Here is a 19,093-nt window from a genome sequence, read left to right on the forward strand (position 1 = left end):
GCTAGGAACAGCTAAGATACTGCGCAGAACCCTCAAACTCCCAGGCCTCTGGTAGAGGACCCGAGGTTGAGGAAGACACATACCACCCATAGGGGTGAGAGGGGAATTTTTTTTTTTATATATATATATAACCAATGGAAGAAAGAGGAAGTTGATAGCAATGAATATAAATCAGGAATTAGGAATTGTGGAAAACTGATAAGGGAGCAAAGGGACACAAGGAGAACTCTGTGGCCAGCAGAGTTAAGGACAATACAGAATTCTTTAAATATATTAGGAACCAAAAGCATCCTGACAATGATATTGTCCACTAGTAGGTGGAAATGGTAGACTGATCAATAATAATAATGCAGAAAAGGGGTAAGTGTTTGTTGTCTAACTTTAGTGGCTTCTGTTTGACAGCCTCCAGAAATACGATTTGAATGGAAAGAGTGTTAACATCACCATATAATGAGACTACATCATCTGTTTTACCCACAAATACAGAACAACGGTATCTCTGGAGGACGTCAAACAGAAGCTACTAAAGTTAGACATCTTTAAATCAGCAGGTCCAGTTAACTTGTATCCAAGACTTTTAAAAGAGCTGGCTGAGGAATTCACTGGACCATTAATGTTGATTCTCAATAAGTCTCAGAGCACTGGAGAAGTTCAAAAAGACTGGAAGAAAGCTAATGTTGTGCCAAATTTTAACTAGGGTAAACAGAAGGACCAGGCTAATTATAGACAGTTTAATGTCAATCCCGGGCAAGATAATTGAGCGGTTGAAATGGGACTTATTTAATAAAGAATTATAGGAAGGTAATGGAATTGATGGGTTTACGGAAAAGAGATCCTGTCAAACTAACCTGATATCTTTTTTTTTAAATGAGATAACAAGTTTGGTTGATAAAGGTAACAATGTTAATAAAGGTAATATACTTAGACTTCTGCACAACATTTGACTTGGTACTAAACAACATTTTGATTAAAAAACAGAACAATATAAAATTAACATGGCACACATGAAATTAATTAAAAACTGTCTGACCGGTAAGTCTCAAAATGTAAGTATAAATAGGGAATCGTCATTGAGCAGGTTTGTTCCAGTGGGTCATACAGGGACTTGTTCTTGGCCCTACACTATTTAACATTTTTACCAGTGACCTGAACGAAAACATCAAATAATCACTGATAAAGTCTGCAGATGACACATAAATTGGGGGAATGTTAAATAATGAAGAGGACAGGTCACTGATTCACAGCAAATTGGATCACTTGGTAAACTGAATGCAAGCAAACAATATGCATTTTAATATGTCTAACTGTAAATGCATACACCTAAAAGAGTAACATATGTAGGCTATACATATAGGATGCAGGACTTTCTCCTGGAAAGCAATGACTCTGAAAAAAGATTTGGAGGTCATAGTGGATAATTAGCTGAACATGAGCTTCCAGTGCAAAACTGTAGTCAAAAGAGCTAATTCAATCCCGGGATGCATAAACAGGAGAATCTCAAGCAGGAGCAGGGAGGTTATTTTACCTCTATTTAGTACTCGTACAACTAGTGCTGGGATACTGTATCTAGTTCTGGAGTCCACAATTCAAGAAAATGGCTGATAAACTGGAGAGAGTTCAGAAAAGATCCACAAGAATGACCAAAGGATTAGAAAGCATGTCTTACAGTGATAGGCTCAAGGAGCTCAAACTATTTAGCTTAACAGAGAAAATGTTAATGGGTGACTTGATTACAGTGTATAAGTACCTACATGAGGAATGAGTATTTAATAAAGCTCTCTTCATTCTAGCAGAGAAAAGTATAACACAATCCACTGCCTGGAAGTGAAAACTAGACAAATTCAGACTGGAAATAAGGCATATGTTTTTGACAGTGAGGGTAATTAACCATTGGAACACTTTACCGATGGTCATGGTGGGTTCTCCTTCATCAACAATTTTTAAATCAAAACTTCTCCTAAAAGACATGATCTGGGAATTATTTTGGGGAAGTTCTATGGCCTATGTTATTCAGATCAGACTAGATTATCACAATGGTCCCTTCCAGCCAGAGAATCTCTGAATCCCCAAAAGCCATTAAAGTTCCTGGTTTTTTTTTTCCAGATGAAATTACACTTGTGTAACTTCTGCAGAGGGAACCAGGCAACCTAGGTGATGGTAAATTATAATTACAAAATTGCTCTAAGGACTTTATCAGACTTCTTATATTTTGTGTCTGCAGCAGACCTTTGGGAAAGTACACACAAACCATCTATCAGCTGTTGTTTACTGGAAACCTTTACCAAGGTAGTTGTCATCTTCTGGTTTTCCTGAATAGCTGTGCTGACGAATGTCAATGTTTGTTGCTCCCATGGGAATTTTTACTACGACATTATAACCTGGAATATAATTGCACATAAATTAGTTCTTTCTAAACACCATAAACATCCGTATACTTGTAAAAATTAATTTGCTGAACATTTGTTTAATTAGCTTTCTTCCCATACTTTGACAACCAGTGAGGGACAGCCCGCTGTTAAATCCACTCATTTTTCTGCAGGAAAGAAAATCTGGTAGCTTCTTTTAAAACACAGAAATTAATCTATATAAAGTCTAGTCAAACTGAACTATTATAATACTTATTGATTTCGTATCAAAAAAGAAAATTATTTTTTCTGGTTTTATGAAAACTGAATACATGTAACTACAACCAATAATATTAGTGGACTCTATTAATAAAATCCTTTCCATATACATGTCTGCTGAATAGGACACTATAGGGGGACTCAGGAGGACCTGGCTTCAAACTTTCCGTGAGAGCTTGGACAAGTCACTTGATCTATCCTGTGCCCCAGCCCTCCGTCTGTAAAACGGAGATAATACGTCCCTATTTTAAAGGAGTGCAGTGAGGTGAAAATCCATTACTGACTGCTAGGTGCTCAGACGGTACAGTGTGAAGGCCAGGTAGGTAGGTAAGTTATATACATTAGACAAATTAGTCATGTTAGATCTGCAATCTTCTAGATGTGAGTTAGGCTACTCATTAGAGTATGGGTCTAATGTGTTCCCTTCAAGAAGTAATTCTTCATAAACAAGTCATCACTTTCTACAATTACTCCAGCTAGTCCCAAATACAGTAATAAGTACTGTAGCAGCATAGTTTTGAGGTAGTAAAATAATAAATAGCCAGATCCACATTTGAGAGAAACAGCCACACTCTTCTCACATGTACAGTTAAAAATGCTTATTCATAGCTGCTGCCTAAACATCCAAGTGCACCACTGAATCTAAGAACCCTATATTGTGAACCTGCTTAACAAATAGTAGCACAGTCAGAAGAATTAATATAATTCTTGATAACTCCTCCAATTGCTTCTCTAGCCACTAACATTACCTCAGGATTATTATTAGCACTAAGCGTCAACTGGCTAGCCCTCATCCATGGGTAATAAGCTAAAAATATAACTACAAGACTCTCCCCATTAGTTTCATTATCCACTAATTGTACAGTATTGTATTAATCACAAAATAATCAATGTGCATAACCCATACAGCTTAGTGTTAGCACAAATTTATTATGTCTACCACTTGGGGGCAGCACTGTAATTGCAAACTGTTACAATTTGCACGTCTTAGTCAATAGTCTACTACCTGTAAATTACACAATATATCTTTCCAATATGTAGTAAAGAAAAAATATCCAAAAATCCCCCTATCATTCACACCCAAGAGAAGGTAAAAACAGGAAGAGGAAAGAGAAAGAGGTAGTTGGAGGAGAGAAGACAAAATTGGGAGGAAAGAAATTTAAAAATAACAGAAACATTGCCAAGTAGCATGCTGATATAAAACAAATAAATGGAAAATTACATCACTGACTTTTGTTGGGGAAGGGACAATTCTTTGTCAAGTACTCAGATACTTCAGTTATAAGTGCACTATAACACAAAGACCGTTAAAAATACCAGGTATGAGTAATTAAAGGTACCTGTCTCCTCAGACCAGGATGCCAGTACATTAGCATTCAGTTGCAATGAATTGCTGATGACTATTTTATTAACATTTAAATATGTAGGGCAAAATTATAACTTAACATTACATGACATGCAGAGCCCTGCTCCAGTGAGTGTTCACACAGGCTGCTCCTGCAGTGGCATAAACCAAATCTCAAATTGGTCCCTTGGTGCATGAGTGTCTACTACTGCACTACTCCCAGGAAATATCAAAGGGGCAGAGTATTGCAGCACAAGCTGGTGAGGCCTACACATACCAAAATGCATGGTAAAATCAATTTGCTGGTATAATACAGCCTTGAGAGAGCATCTTATACCATCAGTGTGACTGGAGAGGTGCTAGTGCTATCCTGGAGGGTTACCTCTCTGTTTTTGGGAAGATGCTAACTGAACATCACATTCTGTGAGGGCTGTTGCCAGGACCGGCGCTAGGGTTTCTGGCACCCTAGGCGCCGGGACATTTCGCCGCCCCACGTGTGGGTCTCGTGGCTCCGGCGGGTCCACTGGAGCCGCGGCTCCCTGACCCCCAGGGGGTGGGGGGCGCCTCTGGGCTGCCGGTCGTCGGCGGCGGTCCCTGACCGTCGGGGGGGCGCCCATGGCGGCGCCGGGAGCGGCTGCGCTGCTGCTGCGTCGGGGCGGGGGTCGCGCCTGGGCAGCGGGCTGTGGCGGCGGCTCCACACTGACGCTCGGAGGGCGGCGCTGACCGGCGGCGCCCTGACCCGAGGGATACCTTGGGCTGCCGGCAGCTCAGCCCCTCCAGCAGCAGCGGCTGCAACCATTTAAAAAAATTTGGGGGGCGCCACTTTTTGGCGCCCCCAAATCTTGGCGCCCTAGGCAACCGCCTAGTTCGCCTAAATGGTTGCACCGGCCCTGGCTGTTGCATTCCTACTTGAACATGGCTGTCAAAGTGTTAGAGCTGTGTGGGCAGTGCAGGCTACAATATCTGTGGCACACGTGCTACTATCTGGTTTAGGGTCTGCAGACATGCCATAATTTGCATAATCCTGCCCATTTTGAGGGACTCTAGCCCCATTTTGTTACAGAGCCAAACCATGTCATAGTAACAGTGGACAGAGCTAGTGACAGCTCTGAACTATTCTCTCTGATCATGCAGGCAGCAGGTAGCTGCCTCGCTACTTGCCACCACACATTTAGACTTCTGGAAAACCTAATGTACTCACTTAGGATGTATGACCATTTAAGGGCTTACTAATTAAAGCACAATTTCAATTTTATGGTTAATTGTAAAATAGAAGAAAATAACCCAATTTTAATTTCCCAAAACAAGCTTTATAATCTTGCCATGTCAAATTCTGCCTTGACCAACACCCTCTGCAAGCCCAGCAAAGTCAGAGGATTAATCAAATAAGTAAGGATAGTAGAATTTGGCCCTAAGGCTATATCATACCATGTTGTGTTGCTGAAAGAAGCCTAGTTGGAGGTACAAAGTATAATGGGTCTTATTCTCGTTTATAGTAAGCCCTTTTACACAGGCTCATGGAAGGGGGTAGGGTAAACACAGAGAAAACAATCTATAGCAGCCTAAATGGTTGTTCAAATTGCACACACCCTGTGCACAGGACACTGTACCACACCGATGGACGGCAGTGAAATAACTTCCATGACCTAGTCCTTCTGGCATATGCACAGATTTGTTTTCCTAACTAATATGATTAGGTCTTAATTGTGTTATTTCCTCAAAATACAAAGTCTTGTAACCCGTCAGTTGAAAATGAAAAAACAGCCAAAAAAAACCCACTTTTTTTCACTTCCACCATAGAAAGAAGTGCCTGAAGCTACTAACTTCATTATTTTACATAATTTACTAATTTTCAAGACCAGACTTAAAATAAAAATGACTAAATTAACAATAATTTAATTTTGAAATTTTATTAAAAAAGAAACCCTATTTTTAAATGGAAAGTTCCATGTTTTAGCATGTTTGCTTTTAATAAAGAGCAAACTGACTCAAAAAAATGTACGGTGGTAACAGATATCCTAACACAGCCTTGCTGACAGTGGCATTAATGCCATTTTTATAAGAATATGAACAGATTGGTATCAGGCACATTCTTAATTCAATTCATGTGCTAATCCTACAGTACATGATCATTAATGGTGATAAAAAAGCCCACAGTTCCTTTACAGTTTTATCAAACTCTTACATCCTTTCACTGTTACAATTTTAAATGTACATTTACAAATTCATATTGTTTCTGATTTAATAATAATAGGCACTTACTGTGCCTTCAATCATCCATCAGCACAGAAACAAGAGAGGCTTGTGTGTATATACACATGTGGGAGAAGAGACAGAGGGGAGACAATGGCTGTGTCCCACCTTTATGCCTTCTGGTCTTTTTGCCTCGTCCCCTGGGAATGAGCACAGACCATCTGCCAGGCAAAAAATAGCCAAAGTCCAGCAGCATTTTGGACATACCCTTCCCCTTGTCCCCTGGAGAATGGGAAAGGTGCCAGCACAGAACCTTTCGGCAGCTCTACATTGGCCAGGCATTTCCTCTTTTTGCCAAGGGTCATCTCCACTCAGTTTGCTGCACCTTTAAACTAGTGGAGCAGCCTAAAGGGGCCATTGGACAACTGAGGTCCATGGTCTCCTGACCCTCTGTCCCATGCTCTTACTACGAAGCTATGGCTCTGCATGCTATGCTTGACAAGAGTTTCTATTTATATATACACAAACTGGTCTCTCAAACCCTCCTACACATTGATGTAGGAACTACAGATAGTATTAATGAAGAAACTGAGGTAATAGATTCTCTATATGATAGGTTTTCCCACTAATTGTCATAGATCAGAAGAAGGACATACATCTTCTGGTAATCTGGGATAAGAGAGGGCATCACATTTTATGGGTCTATATTTGTCATGTTAATAAAAGAAAGAAAATCAGCCAGGAGCTCAGACCTGGGATTCACCCCTCTCTCTCCTCATGGGGCCAACAGGAGATGCTGGAGCCCAATGGGCTGTGTAGTTTCAGCACAGACTGATCACAAAGTGCAGCAGGCAGGAAGCACTCTTTTCCAGAGATAGCTCTGCAAGGGTACGTCTACACTGCATGATTATTTCGAATTAGCTTAAACCGATATTACAAAACAGATCTAATAAAATCGGTTTAGCGCGTCCACAGTGGGATCACGAAATCGATGGTTTGCGTCCATGGTCCAAAGCTACCATCGATTTCAGGAGGAACAATGAACCACGCAAGACACCGTGTATTAAGCTACAGACATTGGGCGCTCAGCCAAGAATGCAAAAGTTTTCAGAGATTGCTGTGAGACTGGTAGCTGTAGTCCTCATTACCCCCTCCCTCCCTCCATGAGCATCCGTTTGAGTCTCTGGCTTCCCGTTACGGTTGTCATGCACCGCTGTGTATCCTGGAGTTTATTTTTTCAAACGCTTTGGCATTTCCTGTTCTTTAACAGAGCTCTGATAAAACAGATTTGTCTCACCATACAGCGATCAGATCTAGTATCTCCCTTAAGGTTCAATGCAGGAGCTACTTTTGCATTTGAACTGCATCGCACCCGTGCTGATCAAGCTGGACATGTGAAAGCAGGAAATGTCATTCTAAGGTCTCGGGCTTTTCCTGTTTACTGGCAACTCCGCATCCGAGTTCGGATGCGGACCAGAGCGTCAGTGGTGCACTGTGGGATACCTCTAGAGGCCAATAAATGTCGATTTCCGTCCACACGAACCCTAATCGAGTATCACTATACGTATCGAATATAGCGCTACTCCTCTCGTTTGGGAGGAGTACCGGAATGGATTTAAGGAGCCGCTTAACTCGATATTAATGACGACGTCGTGTGAATGGGTACAGCGTTAAATTGGTATATCGGCCATTAAACCGATTTAAAGTCGCAGTGTAGACCTGGCCCCACTTCTCACCACACCATTTTCTCCCTCTTTTTTGCTTTGACTTTACTCAGCAACTGACTTTTTCTTGAATAGGTCAGCATACCACAGTGTTTGTCTCTGTATCCTTGAAAGAGCTTTTGTCACTCAAAGTCATGGATATTTTCTGTTGGCAGAGGCCCTAAAGAACATACACTGAAATCATACTTTAAACACAACTTAAATGTAAAATAAGAAGAACATACCATAATGAGCACTGTTGAAAGTGCCTGCAAGAGTCTTACATGAAGAATTATCACCACCACAGATTCCACACTTATCTCTCCTTGCCTTGGAATTCAACACATGATCACAGCCAGCTTGCTACAAGAAATACAATAAATCTGTGTTGCATATATTGTAATAAGTCATTCAGCTCAGTAGAAAACAGTGAAAATGGCACATTAAGATTTTTTCCCCAAAAGACAGTCTTTTATATGATTTTAGGTGCTCTGATGTAAGGACAAAGTATAATACTTCTGTTATTCTAAGAAAGTACAATGCAAATCTATTTAATATTTCTGTGTTTCTCGATGCATTAACATTTTCTATCTACAATATTGAATGATCACTATAAATTTTAAAGACAATTTGTTCAAAAACTTCTGTAATGTTAAAATGGATCAATTCCTTTAGTATTATGTGCACTTGAACATCAATTCTTTTAAACTCTATAGTTGTAAAATAAAGAATGATTTATTAACTATTTATATGAGCTAAGATACTAAGAAAAATAAACCCAAGATCACTATTTTAATTTTTAATTCTTTACTCAAACCATTCCCTTTCCCTCCTCCACGTAAGTACAGCTGCTCTCTGGCATTCCTCCCTGTGGTTTACCCTAATGAAGGGTCAAATTTTATCTTCACTTTCACATTATGCAACCCACTGCAATCAGTAAGGCTGCATGAGGATGGAAAGCAAAATCTGGCTCAAAGTTCTGGGTTGTTTTAGCATCCCTCTCCCTATAAAAAGGCCTATGGCATTACCATAATTTTCATCCATCTAATAAAACTTTGAAATTATCTCTTTCAGAGCTAAATTGCTTCCTGATTTTGAGAAATATGATGTAAAACCTCCTCTCCATAGAGGTAATAGCACTTTTCTCTGCTATTCACTGACTTCAATAGTTACCTCTAATTTACAGCTGTTTAAATAACAGAAGAATTAGGCTATTATGAGTCAAATCTGGGTCTTCTACTTTATGAGCTCTACCTCTAGGTCACTAAGCAGATTAGGATCAGAACTTATATATATATATAAGTAGCAACTGGATAGCATAGTGGTTAAGAGTGCCGCCCTTTGATACGGGAAACTGCCCTTTGATACGAGAGACCGGGGTTCAAATCCCGGTTGGTACTCAACTTTCCAGTAGGGGTCCTTGGGCAAAAGACCCCCTAACACTTCACCTGCCTACCTCAAATATGAGAGTGACACGAACTAGAGAGTCATGCTGGCTCGGACGTCGCCCGGATTAACAAGGTCCGCGCCAGATGTTGAGGAACCAGGACAATCTGACGATAAGTGGGCTACTGGAACAAACCATTCATGGACGAGACAAGAGAACCTGGAATTGATGGAATGCTACTACACAACAGTAGACCTAATGAGAGGGATATATGAAACATATGAGGGGACTGTGGATGGACAAAAGACCTACATCCACACTTACTGAGAAACAGCTAGTTACCCAACGCTTCAACATAGTAAAGAGGAAGCTGCTCTCACAGCTTGAGATAGACCAACTCCACATTACATCCCAGACTCAAGAAGACCTGGAAGAACAAGTGGATGTGCAGCCCACACCTGAAGCTGAAACTTCACTGCCACCCCTCCATTGCAGAGCACAGCAGCTGATATGAGGCATAAGATCATGGAGAAACTAGCTACAGTCAATCCTCGAGACCGATTACCAAGGCTCAGTGGAGAAGTACCATCAGATAGTATGTTAGAAGATGCCAATAGAGCCCTCATGACAATCCTACTACCACCATAACTCAAACCAATGAACTGGTATACGCTACAGCCTCTGTAATCCTGGAGATGCTTGGCTACACGATCAAGAAGAAACAACAGTATGTACCCACCCTGGAAAATGAGGTTGGAGGATAAGATCAAGGCGACTCGGAGAGAAGTTAGTCAGCTGGTGGAACTACAGAAGGGGTAGAGATTAAGGATAAGACTCGGCTACTGAAAAAATACAAGGACCTGACTCCATCTGAAGCCCTAGAGACTGCTAAACAAAGGCTCACAGCACTGGCTACCAGGCTAAGGAGATACACTAGAGAAGCAGAGGCCAAAAAAGTAAATGCCCTGTTCTCCAAAGAACCATCCAAGGTGTACTCCCAACTGCAGTGCAACAACACAATAACAGCAGAGCCACCAGCAGCAGAAACTGAACAGTACTGGAAGAACATATGGGAGAAAGAGAAGACTCATAACACCAGTGCAAAGTGGCTGCAGGACCTGAGAACAGAGCACAGCAATCCCAGAACAGAAACCAGTCACCATCACAGTAGAAGACATCCAGCAGCAGGTCAAGAACATGAAGAGCTGGACAGCACCTGGACCAGACATGATCCACACCTACTGGCTAAAGAAACTAACAGCAGTGCATGAACGCCTAGCAGCACAGATGAACCAGCTGCTAGCAGCAGGCTCCCACCCAAACTGGCTAACACAAGGAAGGACAGTGCTGATCATGAAAGACCCTGCAAGGGGACAGAACCCTCCAACTACCGACCAATAACCTGCCTCCCCACAACATGGAAAGTCCTATCAGGCATCATAGCTGCCAAGCTACAGGACCAGGCATGGCCAGTACATGAGCACAGCTCAGAAGGGCATTGGAAGGGCACCAGAGGAAAACACCAGTTGCTCATAGATAGAGCAGTCGCCCAAGACTCAAGGTCTAGACAGACCAATCTGAGCACAGCCTGGATTGACTACAGGAAAGCCTACGACTCAATGCCGCACACGTGGATCTGTGAATGTCTGGCGCTATACAAAGTCAACAGGACACTAAGGACCTTCCTCAAGAACTCAATGGGACTATGGAAGACAACACTAGAAGTCAACTCAAGGCAGCTTGCACAAGTGGCCATCAAGTGTGGCATATACCAAGGTGATGCACTGTCCCCGCTGCTGTTCTGCATAGGCTTAAACCCCCTCAGCCAGATAATCACAAGGACTGGATACGGGTACAGGTTCAGGAGTGGAACTACCATCAGCCACCTCCTCTACATGGATGACATCAAGCTGTATGCTAAGAATGAACGAGACATCGACTCGCTAATCCACCTGACGCGGATCTACAGTGAGGATATCGGGATGTCATTCGGACTGGAGAAGTGGCCGGATGGTAGTGAAGAGAGGGAAGGTAGTCAAGACTGATGGGGTGGAACTACCAGCGGGCCACATAGCAGACATACAGACCAGCTACAAGTACCTTGGCGTCCCACAGTCACATGGAAACCACGATGAGGAGGCAAGGAAGACAGCAACATCCAAGTATCACCAAAGGATAAGACAGGTCCTGAAGAGCCAGCTCAGTGGGAAGAACAAGATCCACGCCATCAACGGATACGCCCTGCCGGTCATCAGATACCCTGCCGGTATAGTGAGCTGGCCAAAGGAGGACATGGAGGCTGCCGATGTGAAAACCCGGAAGCTCCTCACAATGCATGGAGGTTTCCACCCCAAGTCCAACACCCAGAGACTGTATACCAGCCGGAAAGAAGGCGGGCGGGGCTTGGTGAGCGTCAAAGCCACTGTCCTGGATGAAACCCGGAACATCCAGGAGTACATCAGTAAGATGGCCCCCAAAGATGAGCTGCTGAGAGAATGCCTGAGGCAGCAGCAGACATGGGAGGAAGACCAAGCAGAAGAAGTGCCATGGCAAGACAAGACCCTGCATGGGATGTACCATCGACAGATAGCTGAGGTGGCTGACATTGGGAAATCCTACCAGTGGCTGGAAAGGGCTGGACTAAAAGACAGCACTGAGGCACTGATCATAGCAGCACAGGAACAGGCACTGAGCACCAGATCCATTGAAGCAGGGGTCTACCACACTAGAGAGGACCCAAGGTGCAGACTGTGCAGAGAGGCCTCAGAGACAGTCCAACACATAGTGGCAGGATGTAAGATGCAGGCAGGAACAGCATACACTGAACGGCACAACCAAGTGGCTGGCATTGTGTACAGGAACATCTGCACAGCGTATGGGCTAGACCCTCCCAAGACCAGATGGGAGATTCCACAGAAGGTTGTGGAGAATAGCAGGGCTAAGATTCTGTGGGACTTCCAGATCCAGACGGACAGGCAGGTACTGGCCAATCAACCAGACATCGTGGTAATAGACAAGGAGCAGAAGACAGCGGTGGTGATAGATATAGCAGTGCCAAGTGACAGCAACATCAGGAAGAAGGAATATGAGAAGCTGGAGAAGTACCAGGGCCTGAAGAGAGGAACTAGAGAGGATGTGGAAAGTGAAGGCCAAAGTGGTCCCAGTGGTGGTAGGAGCTGGCTCCAACAGATCCCAGGAACAACATCAGAGCTCTCTGTCCAGAAGAGTGCAGTGCTAGGAACAGCTAAGATACTGCGCAGAACCCTCAAACTCCCAGGCCTCTGGTAGAGGACCCGAGGTTGAGGAAGACACATACCACCCATAGGGGTGAGAGGAGAATTTTATTTTTTTTATATATATATATATATATATATATATATAGTAAAATGAAAAAGCATGACTGGGTACCGCAGCAGAAGTCATCTGCATAGATGAATTTGCGTAACTGAGTCAGTAGCAGGTCGTTTGTGTACAAACTGAACAGGGTGGATGCAAGCACAGGGCGTTGGGGTAAGCTGTTGGATCGTCTTCTCCATTCGCTTGTTCCATCTCACGAAAATGCCTGTCAGGAAGTAGAGGTTCAGCCATGTCCATCACTCATGCTGGGCGAGCTTTTGACAGTTTTATCAGAAGACGAGTGTGCCATGCTGTATCGTAGTCAGCTGTCAGGTCCAAGAAACAGCTCTGGTCTTCCAGTTCTGTTGAAACCTGTTTTCTATATATGCAGTGAGGGCTAGGACTTGGTCATGTGTGCTTCGACTTTCCAATAGCCAGCTCAGTCAACGCTGAGAATTGCCACCACCTCTGGAGATATACGCTGGAGGATAAGCCACTCCAAGTCTTTGAATCCGACAGATAGCAGTGAGATCAGCTGGTAGTTTGCTGCACTATGTGCGTCCTTTTCAGGTTTTAAAAGGGTGATTACTTTTGACATTCTCCAAATCCTTGACAGGTTACCGAAATTGATAATCCCCGTCAGGAATTTGGATAATCATTGATAAACTTTGATTCCAAGCTGATTCAGGAATTCTGGTGAAATTCCAGATTTGATGTTGCACAGTGCAGTGTCCAGTTCAGTGTTTGTGAATAGTGCAGATTACATCATCTGAATTGCCGCCATTCGTTGCAAATCTGCCACTTTACAAGTTTATTCAGGAGAATTTTTGCAACCTGAAGCAAGTGGCAAGCAACTTGGTTTGGACTGAAAGGAGGATGGGGAAGCACTTGCTGTGCCAAGTCAACACAAAAGGTTCCAGGATTTCTGGCTGGAATGGGTGAAGTTCATAATTCTTGTTGTTTCCTCCCATCTTGTTTCTATCACAGCAGCTAAGGACTTTTATTAACTGATCAGCAATATCTGGATCTCCAGACAATTCATACCACACCAATAGTTCTGAATGTATGGTGTCAAAACAAGGAATGTAGACACAGCAATGGCCTTGTGGAATGGACTCTCATGCTGCTTTGAAGATGGCTCCATGGAAATGGTTGTAGGCTTCATTGACTGGCATGAAACATGATGGGATAGTAATGATACTTCATTCCAGGATTTTGCTAAATTTCTCCTAATTTGGTTTCCTGAAATTCCATCTTCTTTTGTTTAAGTTTCTAACAATGGGCAGCTGAAGGCCGACATGGATAAGTGCTAGTCTGTGTTAACTGTGTGGAAAGTTGTCCAGAACCACATATGATGCTGGTTGGAGATGACCATCTAGTGATGTCACCCAGCAGAGGTCACATGAGCAACCATGTGACCATCTGGCTATGTGAAATGTACACCATTGTTTTCAGTCACGGACGAGAACAAGGTTGTTGTTTAACACCAACCTGCCCAAGATGGCAGAGTACTGTAGCAGTTGGCATCTCCAACAAAGTGTGACAAATATAGTTTTCAGTGTCTTCCACCTCCACAATGAAAGTGCTAAATAAATGTAAGTTAGACATCTTCCTCACTGGATAATGACTGAAATACAAGGCAAAACAGGTCTACCTTGGTGTCACACTAGATCGCTATTTGACTTACCACAGCATCTAAAACAGACTGCTGCCAAAGCCAGGACCAGGAATAATCTAATCAGCAAATTAGCCAGTTTGACATAGGGCACAGGTGCACAGAAGACTTTGCACATCAGCTCTGGTGCTGTGCTACTCTTCAGTGGACTACTGTGCCCATTTGTTGTTATTCACCTCACAGTAAATTGGCTGATGCTGAATTGAACTCAACCATGTGCATCATCACAGGCACCCTTCGCCTGACTCCTATTTCATGGCTACCAGTTCTGAGCAACTTAGCTCCTCCACACATTCGTCACAGACAATCAATAGCCAAACTAGAGGAAAAGCTACATCCCAATCCAGGTCTACCACTGTATGCAGACATCTTCAATCACCACAGACCATGATTCATGTTCTTCATGGTATCAATTGCCAGATCAGATTTTTCAGCAGTAACCCTATGGGGCAATAAGTGGTCCAGCTAACAAGATCTGGAATGGTTTCATTGTCAATGATCTCATCGTTCAACTGCCAGGATGTGACCTGCCACATCATCTTCGGACTCTGTTGAACAGGTTCCGAAATGGCCAAGGAATATGCACAGCCAACCTCTAACAAGAAGGATCTACGCGTGACCCACTTTGTCAGTGTGGTCTCTGTCAGACAATGGCACATGTTGTCAATGAGTGTCAACTAACCAGACTTCATGACGGCCTGAGGGGGCTTAATTATGCTGATAATGCTGCTGTCAGGTGGCTCATCAAGCACTGCAAATGCTAGAAGAATTGCATATGTAGTATACACTATAGTATACTATATAAAGTATATAGTATACATATATAGGTGATAAATATTTATTAGTATGTTAATACATTGTGTATATATACAAGTGTTATAATATCCAAGTTAAGTTTAAATACCCTGCATAAGCCTTGAACACATATGTCATTGGTTTCAGTTCCACAGGGAGTACCATCGGCAACTCTGTCTTTCAGCTGGTAGTAGGAAGTTGTTCCAGACACTCGGCAAAAAAGTTTACAGCGATCTTTCATAGAAACTGTAAAGAAAATCCAGCATGATTTTTGTCTGTTGTAAAGCTTTAAGTAAACGAACATTTCTATTTAGTTAGCAAAGAAAATATGTATTTACTTACTGCCACTGTATTTTGGAAGCCAGCGTACAGCAGATGTAAGCCCATTGATGTTGAAATGTTTACCATCGAAATCAGAGCACTGTAGCTCTCGAAAATCTTGTTTGCCCTTTGGACATGAATCAGTACTACATGATCGAAATTTCATCCTGCGACCCACACAGTATTTTCCTCCATTTCTCGGCCTAAATCAAAATGATTCAAAGTAAAATACATAGGATCAGTATCATGTCCATCATTTGTTTCTAAAACAATCAGTTGATCCTAATGGCAAAACTTCAAAACAGTCTTTCATCATATCCATCCAGCATAGTTTTTCCCTATGTACACAATTGACTGTATAAAAATGATTTTTAAAGAACCAATTTCTATAAAATCGACCTAATTTCGTAGTATAGACATACCCTTATATGTTGATATTCAGACCTCATGCTCCACTGTTTTGTGCAGTGAATAGTGAATGCAAAGTGGGTGTATCATGCTACCTGTAAGCAGAGTCAGGATGAGCTGTACCCTGACATCTGGTGGTGAAGTATGGGAAGTGTGGAAAGAATGTCTGGAATGCGAAATCTCAAATATTTGCATAGGCATGCCTACCCCATCCCAGACTGCCGAGCTGTGTGGGACTGCTTTGTGACAGAAATGACTCAACCTCAGTTGGGTGGTACTTGCTAGACAAGGGACATGGGTTCCAAAACCTGTGAATAGAGAGAGAGTTGGGGACAGGTATTTGTGCCTGGTGGTGCAGGCTCCTTGTGGAGCTAGAAGCACCAGTTGCACCCCCTCCTCTCTCCACTGTGGAATGTCAGAGTTGATTTTTTTATTCCCTTAAGACTCTAGATACAGGTTGCTGAGCTGAACTCACTTTGGGCTAATGGTGCACTAGCACTGGGGCTCCCCTACTGATGTCACTAAGAGCTGAAATCACAAAAGAGCTGAAATTACTGAGCTGGGAGCACTGAGTACTGTGCTAAACTAGTGGGGAGCCTGAAGCTATACTGTGGAACAGAGCAGCTGGCGGAGTGGAGCAGTTTATGGGGATGGCTGGAGCGGACCACAGGACAGCTGGTGGAGTGGAGCGGCTGGCAGAGCGGAGTAGCTGTGGGGGTGTGGAGCAGCCCACAGAGCGAGCGGAGCCGAGCAGTTTGCAGGGACAACTGGAGCAGCTCACGAGGCAGCTGGTGGAGCGGAGCAGTTTGTGAGGACGGCCGGAGGAGCAGAGTGGAGCGGCTGGTAAGGCGGAGCAGTTCGTGGAGAAGGCGGAAGCAGAACCCACGGAGAGGCAGGGCAGTTGGCCCTGGACCACGTAAGGTGCCCCTTTCACCCAGGCTGGGGGGAGGGACCTCTACAGATAGACTCTTGAATTCTGGGGTGGCATTGACCAGAGACTTTTGGGTTGTTGGACTTTGGAGTGATTGGACTTAAGACCCTAAGGGGGAAAAGGACATTGCCAAATGTACTTGGGGGTGGTTATGGTTTGTTGTATAACTCTGTTTGTGGTGTTTCTCCAATGGGATGCCGCATTGATTCCTTCCTTTATTAAAAAGATTTTGCTACACTCAGACTCCGTGCTTGCGAGAGGGGGAAGTATTGCCTCCTAGAGGCGCCCAGGAGGGTATGGTATGTAAGTGTCCCAGGTCACTGGGTGGGGGCTCGAGCCGGTTATGCCTTGTGTTATTGAAACGGAACCCCTGGATACTGAACCCGGCCCTTGTTGCTGCCAACTCAGAGGGGCAGAAGGGTTACATACCATTTTAGAATTAGGCCTTTCAATTCTATAATAATCTGAATAACATGAACATCTATTAATCTGTAAGAGCCCCATTTTATTACCCTTATTTGTCGTACTACTTTACTCTGCAAGAATTAGTAATTAGTTTTACACTGCAGTAGTGCCTAGGAGCCACAGTCAGGATCAGAGCCCCATTTTACTAAGTGCTGTACAACCATATAATGAGAGACAGTCATTGCTCTGAGGAAACTCGTTCTACTGAAGTCACTTGCAGTAAGGGAGGCAGACTCAAACCCTAAAGCATTATTCTCCAAAGTTCTACCACTCGCAGAGGCAAGTCACATTTACAGGACAGAAAGGAGGTGGAAAAAAGGAAAATACTGTTAAATAGAGAGGAAAAGTTTTATTAACAAAATTATGTACTCTTCAGCATCCAAAGGCCTAGCTAGAACAGTGCTCCCTACCGCCAGTGAATATTCTTGTTGGCAACCTTGTGAAAAAGCCATAGATGAAATGAAGTGATTATTTAAAAGGTTAACAAAGGGAAAATATATGTTATTTTGAAGTTCCTACTTCAATGAAAGCATTTCAGTGTTGACTCTAAATTCTAACAAGGTATATAAATTAGAAGAAAATGTCCTCTCAATGCAATTTTAAAATATCTGAAAAACACATAATTCACCAGAGAGAAATTACAAAATTAACTCAGAAACCTTCTGAATATCAGAGATTGTAGACTGACCTCCTCTAGCTTTAGAAATTATTAAAACTGCTATTTATTTTGCTGCTGCCTTGAACTAACTTGCTGGGATACAACATCAAAAACATATTGATAGAAAACAAACAAACAACATACTCGGGTTGATTACACAGCCTGGTTGTGCTTTTGATTCCACCTCCACAGGTTCTTGAACATGAATTATAAGGTCCCCAAGGTCCCCATTCTCCATCTACAGGACGTGTCTCCATTTCTTTGCTTACACAAATCCCATGGTAACAGTGCTGTTCAGTTGACAAACAATAACATTTAAAAGTTAGCTATGCGTGCTTAAAATCTGAAAACCAAAATGGAAATAGTAGAAAAATGATTTTTAAAAAAGATATTGTGAAACAATATTAATGGAAATCAATCAACAAGTTTATTATCGCAAGATTACTGTATCACAGAAACAAAAGAAAAAAAATATTAAAAACCCCCATAAAATTAAGGCTCAGCACCAACAGGTAACAGAGTTTCCAAATGGCTTAGCTTCCATTTTAGGAATGTAAATGAAGTGACAAAATTTCAAGAGAGTGTTTTTCAACCAACAGCTCTCACTGAGAACCACAGATGCTATTGAGAACTTTTCAAAAGGTGGCCACTTCATTTAGGCACCAAAATGGGAGCCAAGCTCTTTTGAAATTCTGACCCTAAATGCTTGTTGACATTTTACACACAAACTTTATATTTATCTGCAGCAGTCTTCATCTTATAAGATCTATTCTATTTGCCTTGAAAATTCATGATGAAAAGAAAACCTAAAAATTCTACCATATTACCAAGCCACCAAGAAATTCAAAGTGTTTTAAGTATTCTACTAAAGCAAACAAAGCTAAAGGAAATATTAAGTAACTTTCTGAACAATTTGATTTCATTATGATGTATGCAGTGTTCTTGTAGCCATGCTGGTCCCAGGATATTAGAGAGACAAGGTGGGCAACTTCTGTTGATGAGACAGACAAGCTTTCAAGCTACACAGAGATCTTCCGTGAGTCTGGGAAAGGTACCCAGAGAGTCACAGCTAAATCTCAAATATCATTTTGATGACACTCTAGATCTGATTTGTGTATGAGCCTGAAGACTTGCAGATGAGAGTGACTGGTAAAAATACTCTGAATGGAACTGGCCAAATTCAGCTAAGGCATAAAGTGCAACTCTCATGTTAGCTGCTGGGGGATTCATTAAGTTAGAGATAGAGATAACA

The 19,093-nt window shown here is 42.5% G+C and overlaps 1 protein-coding gene across 3 annotated transcripts in view; it reads right to left on the bottom strand.

Moving 5' to 3' along the window:
* Positions 1 to 19,093, bottom strand: part of ADAMTS20 (ADAM metallopeptidase with thrombospondin type 1 motif 20) — a 202,294-nt gene that overhangs the window by 100,112 nt on the left and 83,089 nt on the right. For all 3 annotated transcript variants that reach the window (XM_032804591.1, XM_032804590.1, XM_032804592.1), the window contains 5 exons: positions 17,986 to 18,131; positions 15,401 to 15,582; positions 15,168 to 15,304; positions 8,111 to 8,228; positions 2,283 to 2,378 (listed from right to left, as the gene is read on the bottom strand). In XM_032804591.1, the coding sequence (XP_032660482.1) occupies positions 2,283 to 2,378; positions 8,111 to 8,228; positions 15,168 to 15,304; positions 15,401 to 15,582; positions 17,986 to 18,131 (679 nt within the window). The remainder of the gene's footprint in view (positions 1 to 2,282; positions 2,379 to 8,110; positions 8,229 to 15,167; positions 15,305 to 15,400; positions 15,583 to 17,985; positions 18,132 to 19,093) is intronic.

Source organism: Chelonoidis abingdonii, chromosome 1 (genome assembly GCF_003597395.2).
Source record: "Chelonoidis abingdonii isolate Lonesome George chromosome 1, CheloAbing_2.0, whole genome shotgun sequence".
Taxonomy (NCBI): domain Eukaryota; kingdom Metazoa; phylum Chordata; order Testudines; family Testudinidae; genus Chelonoidis; species Chelonoidis abingdonii.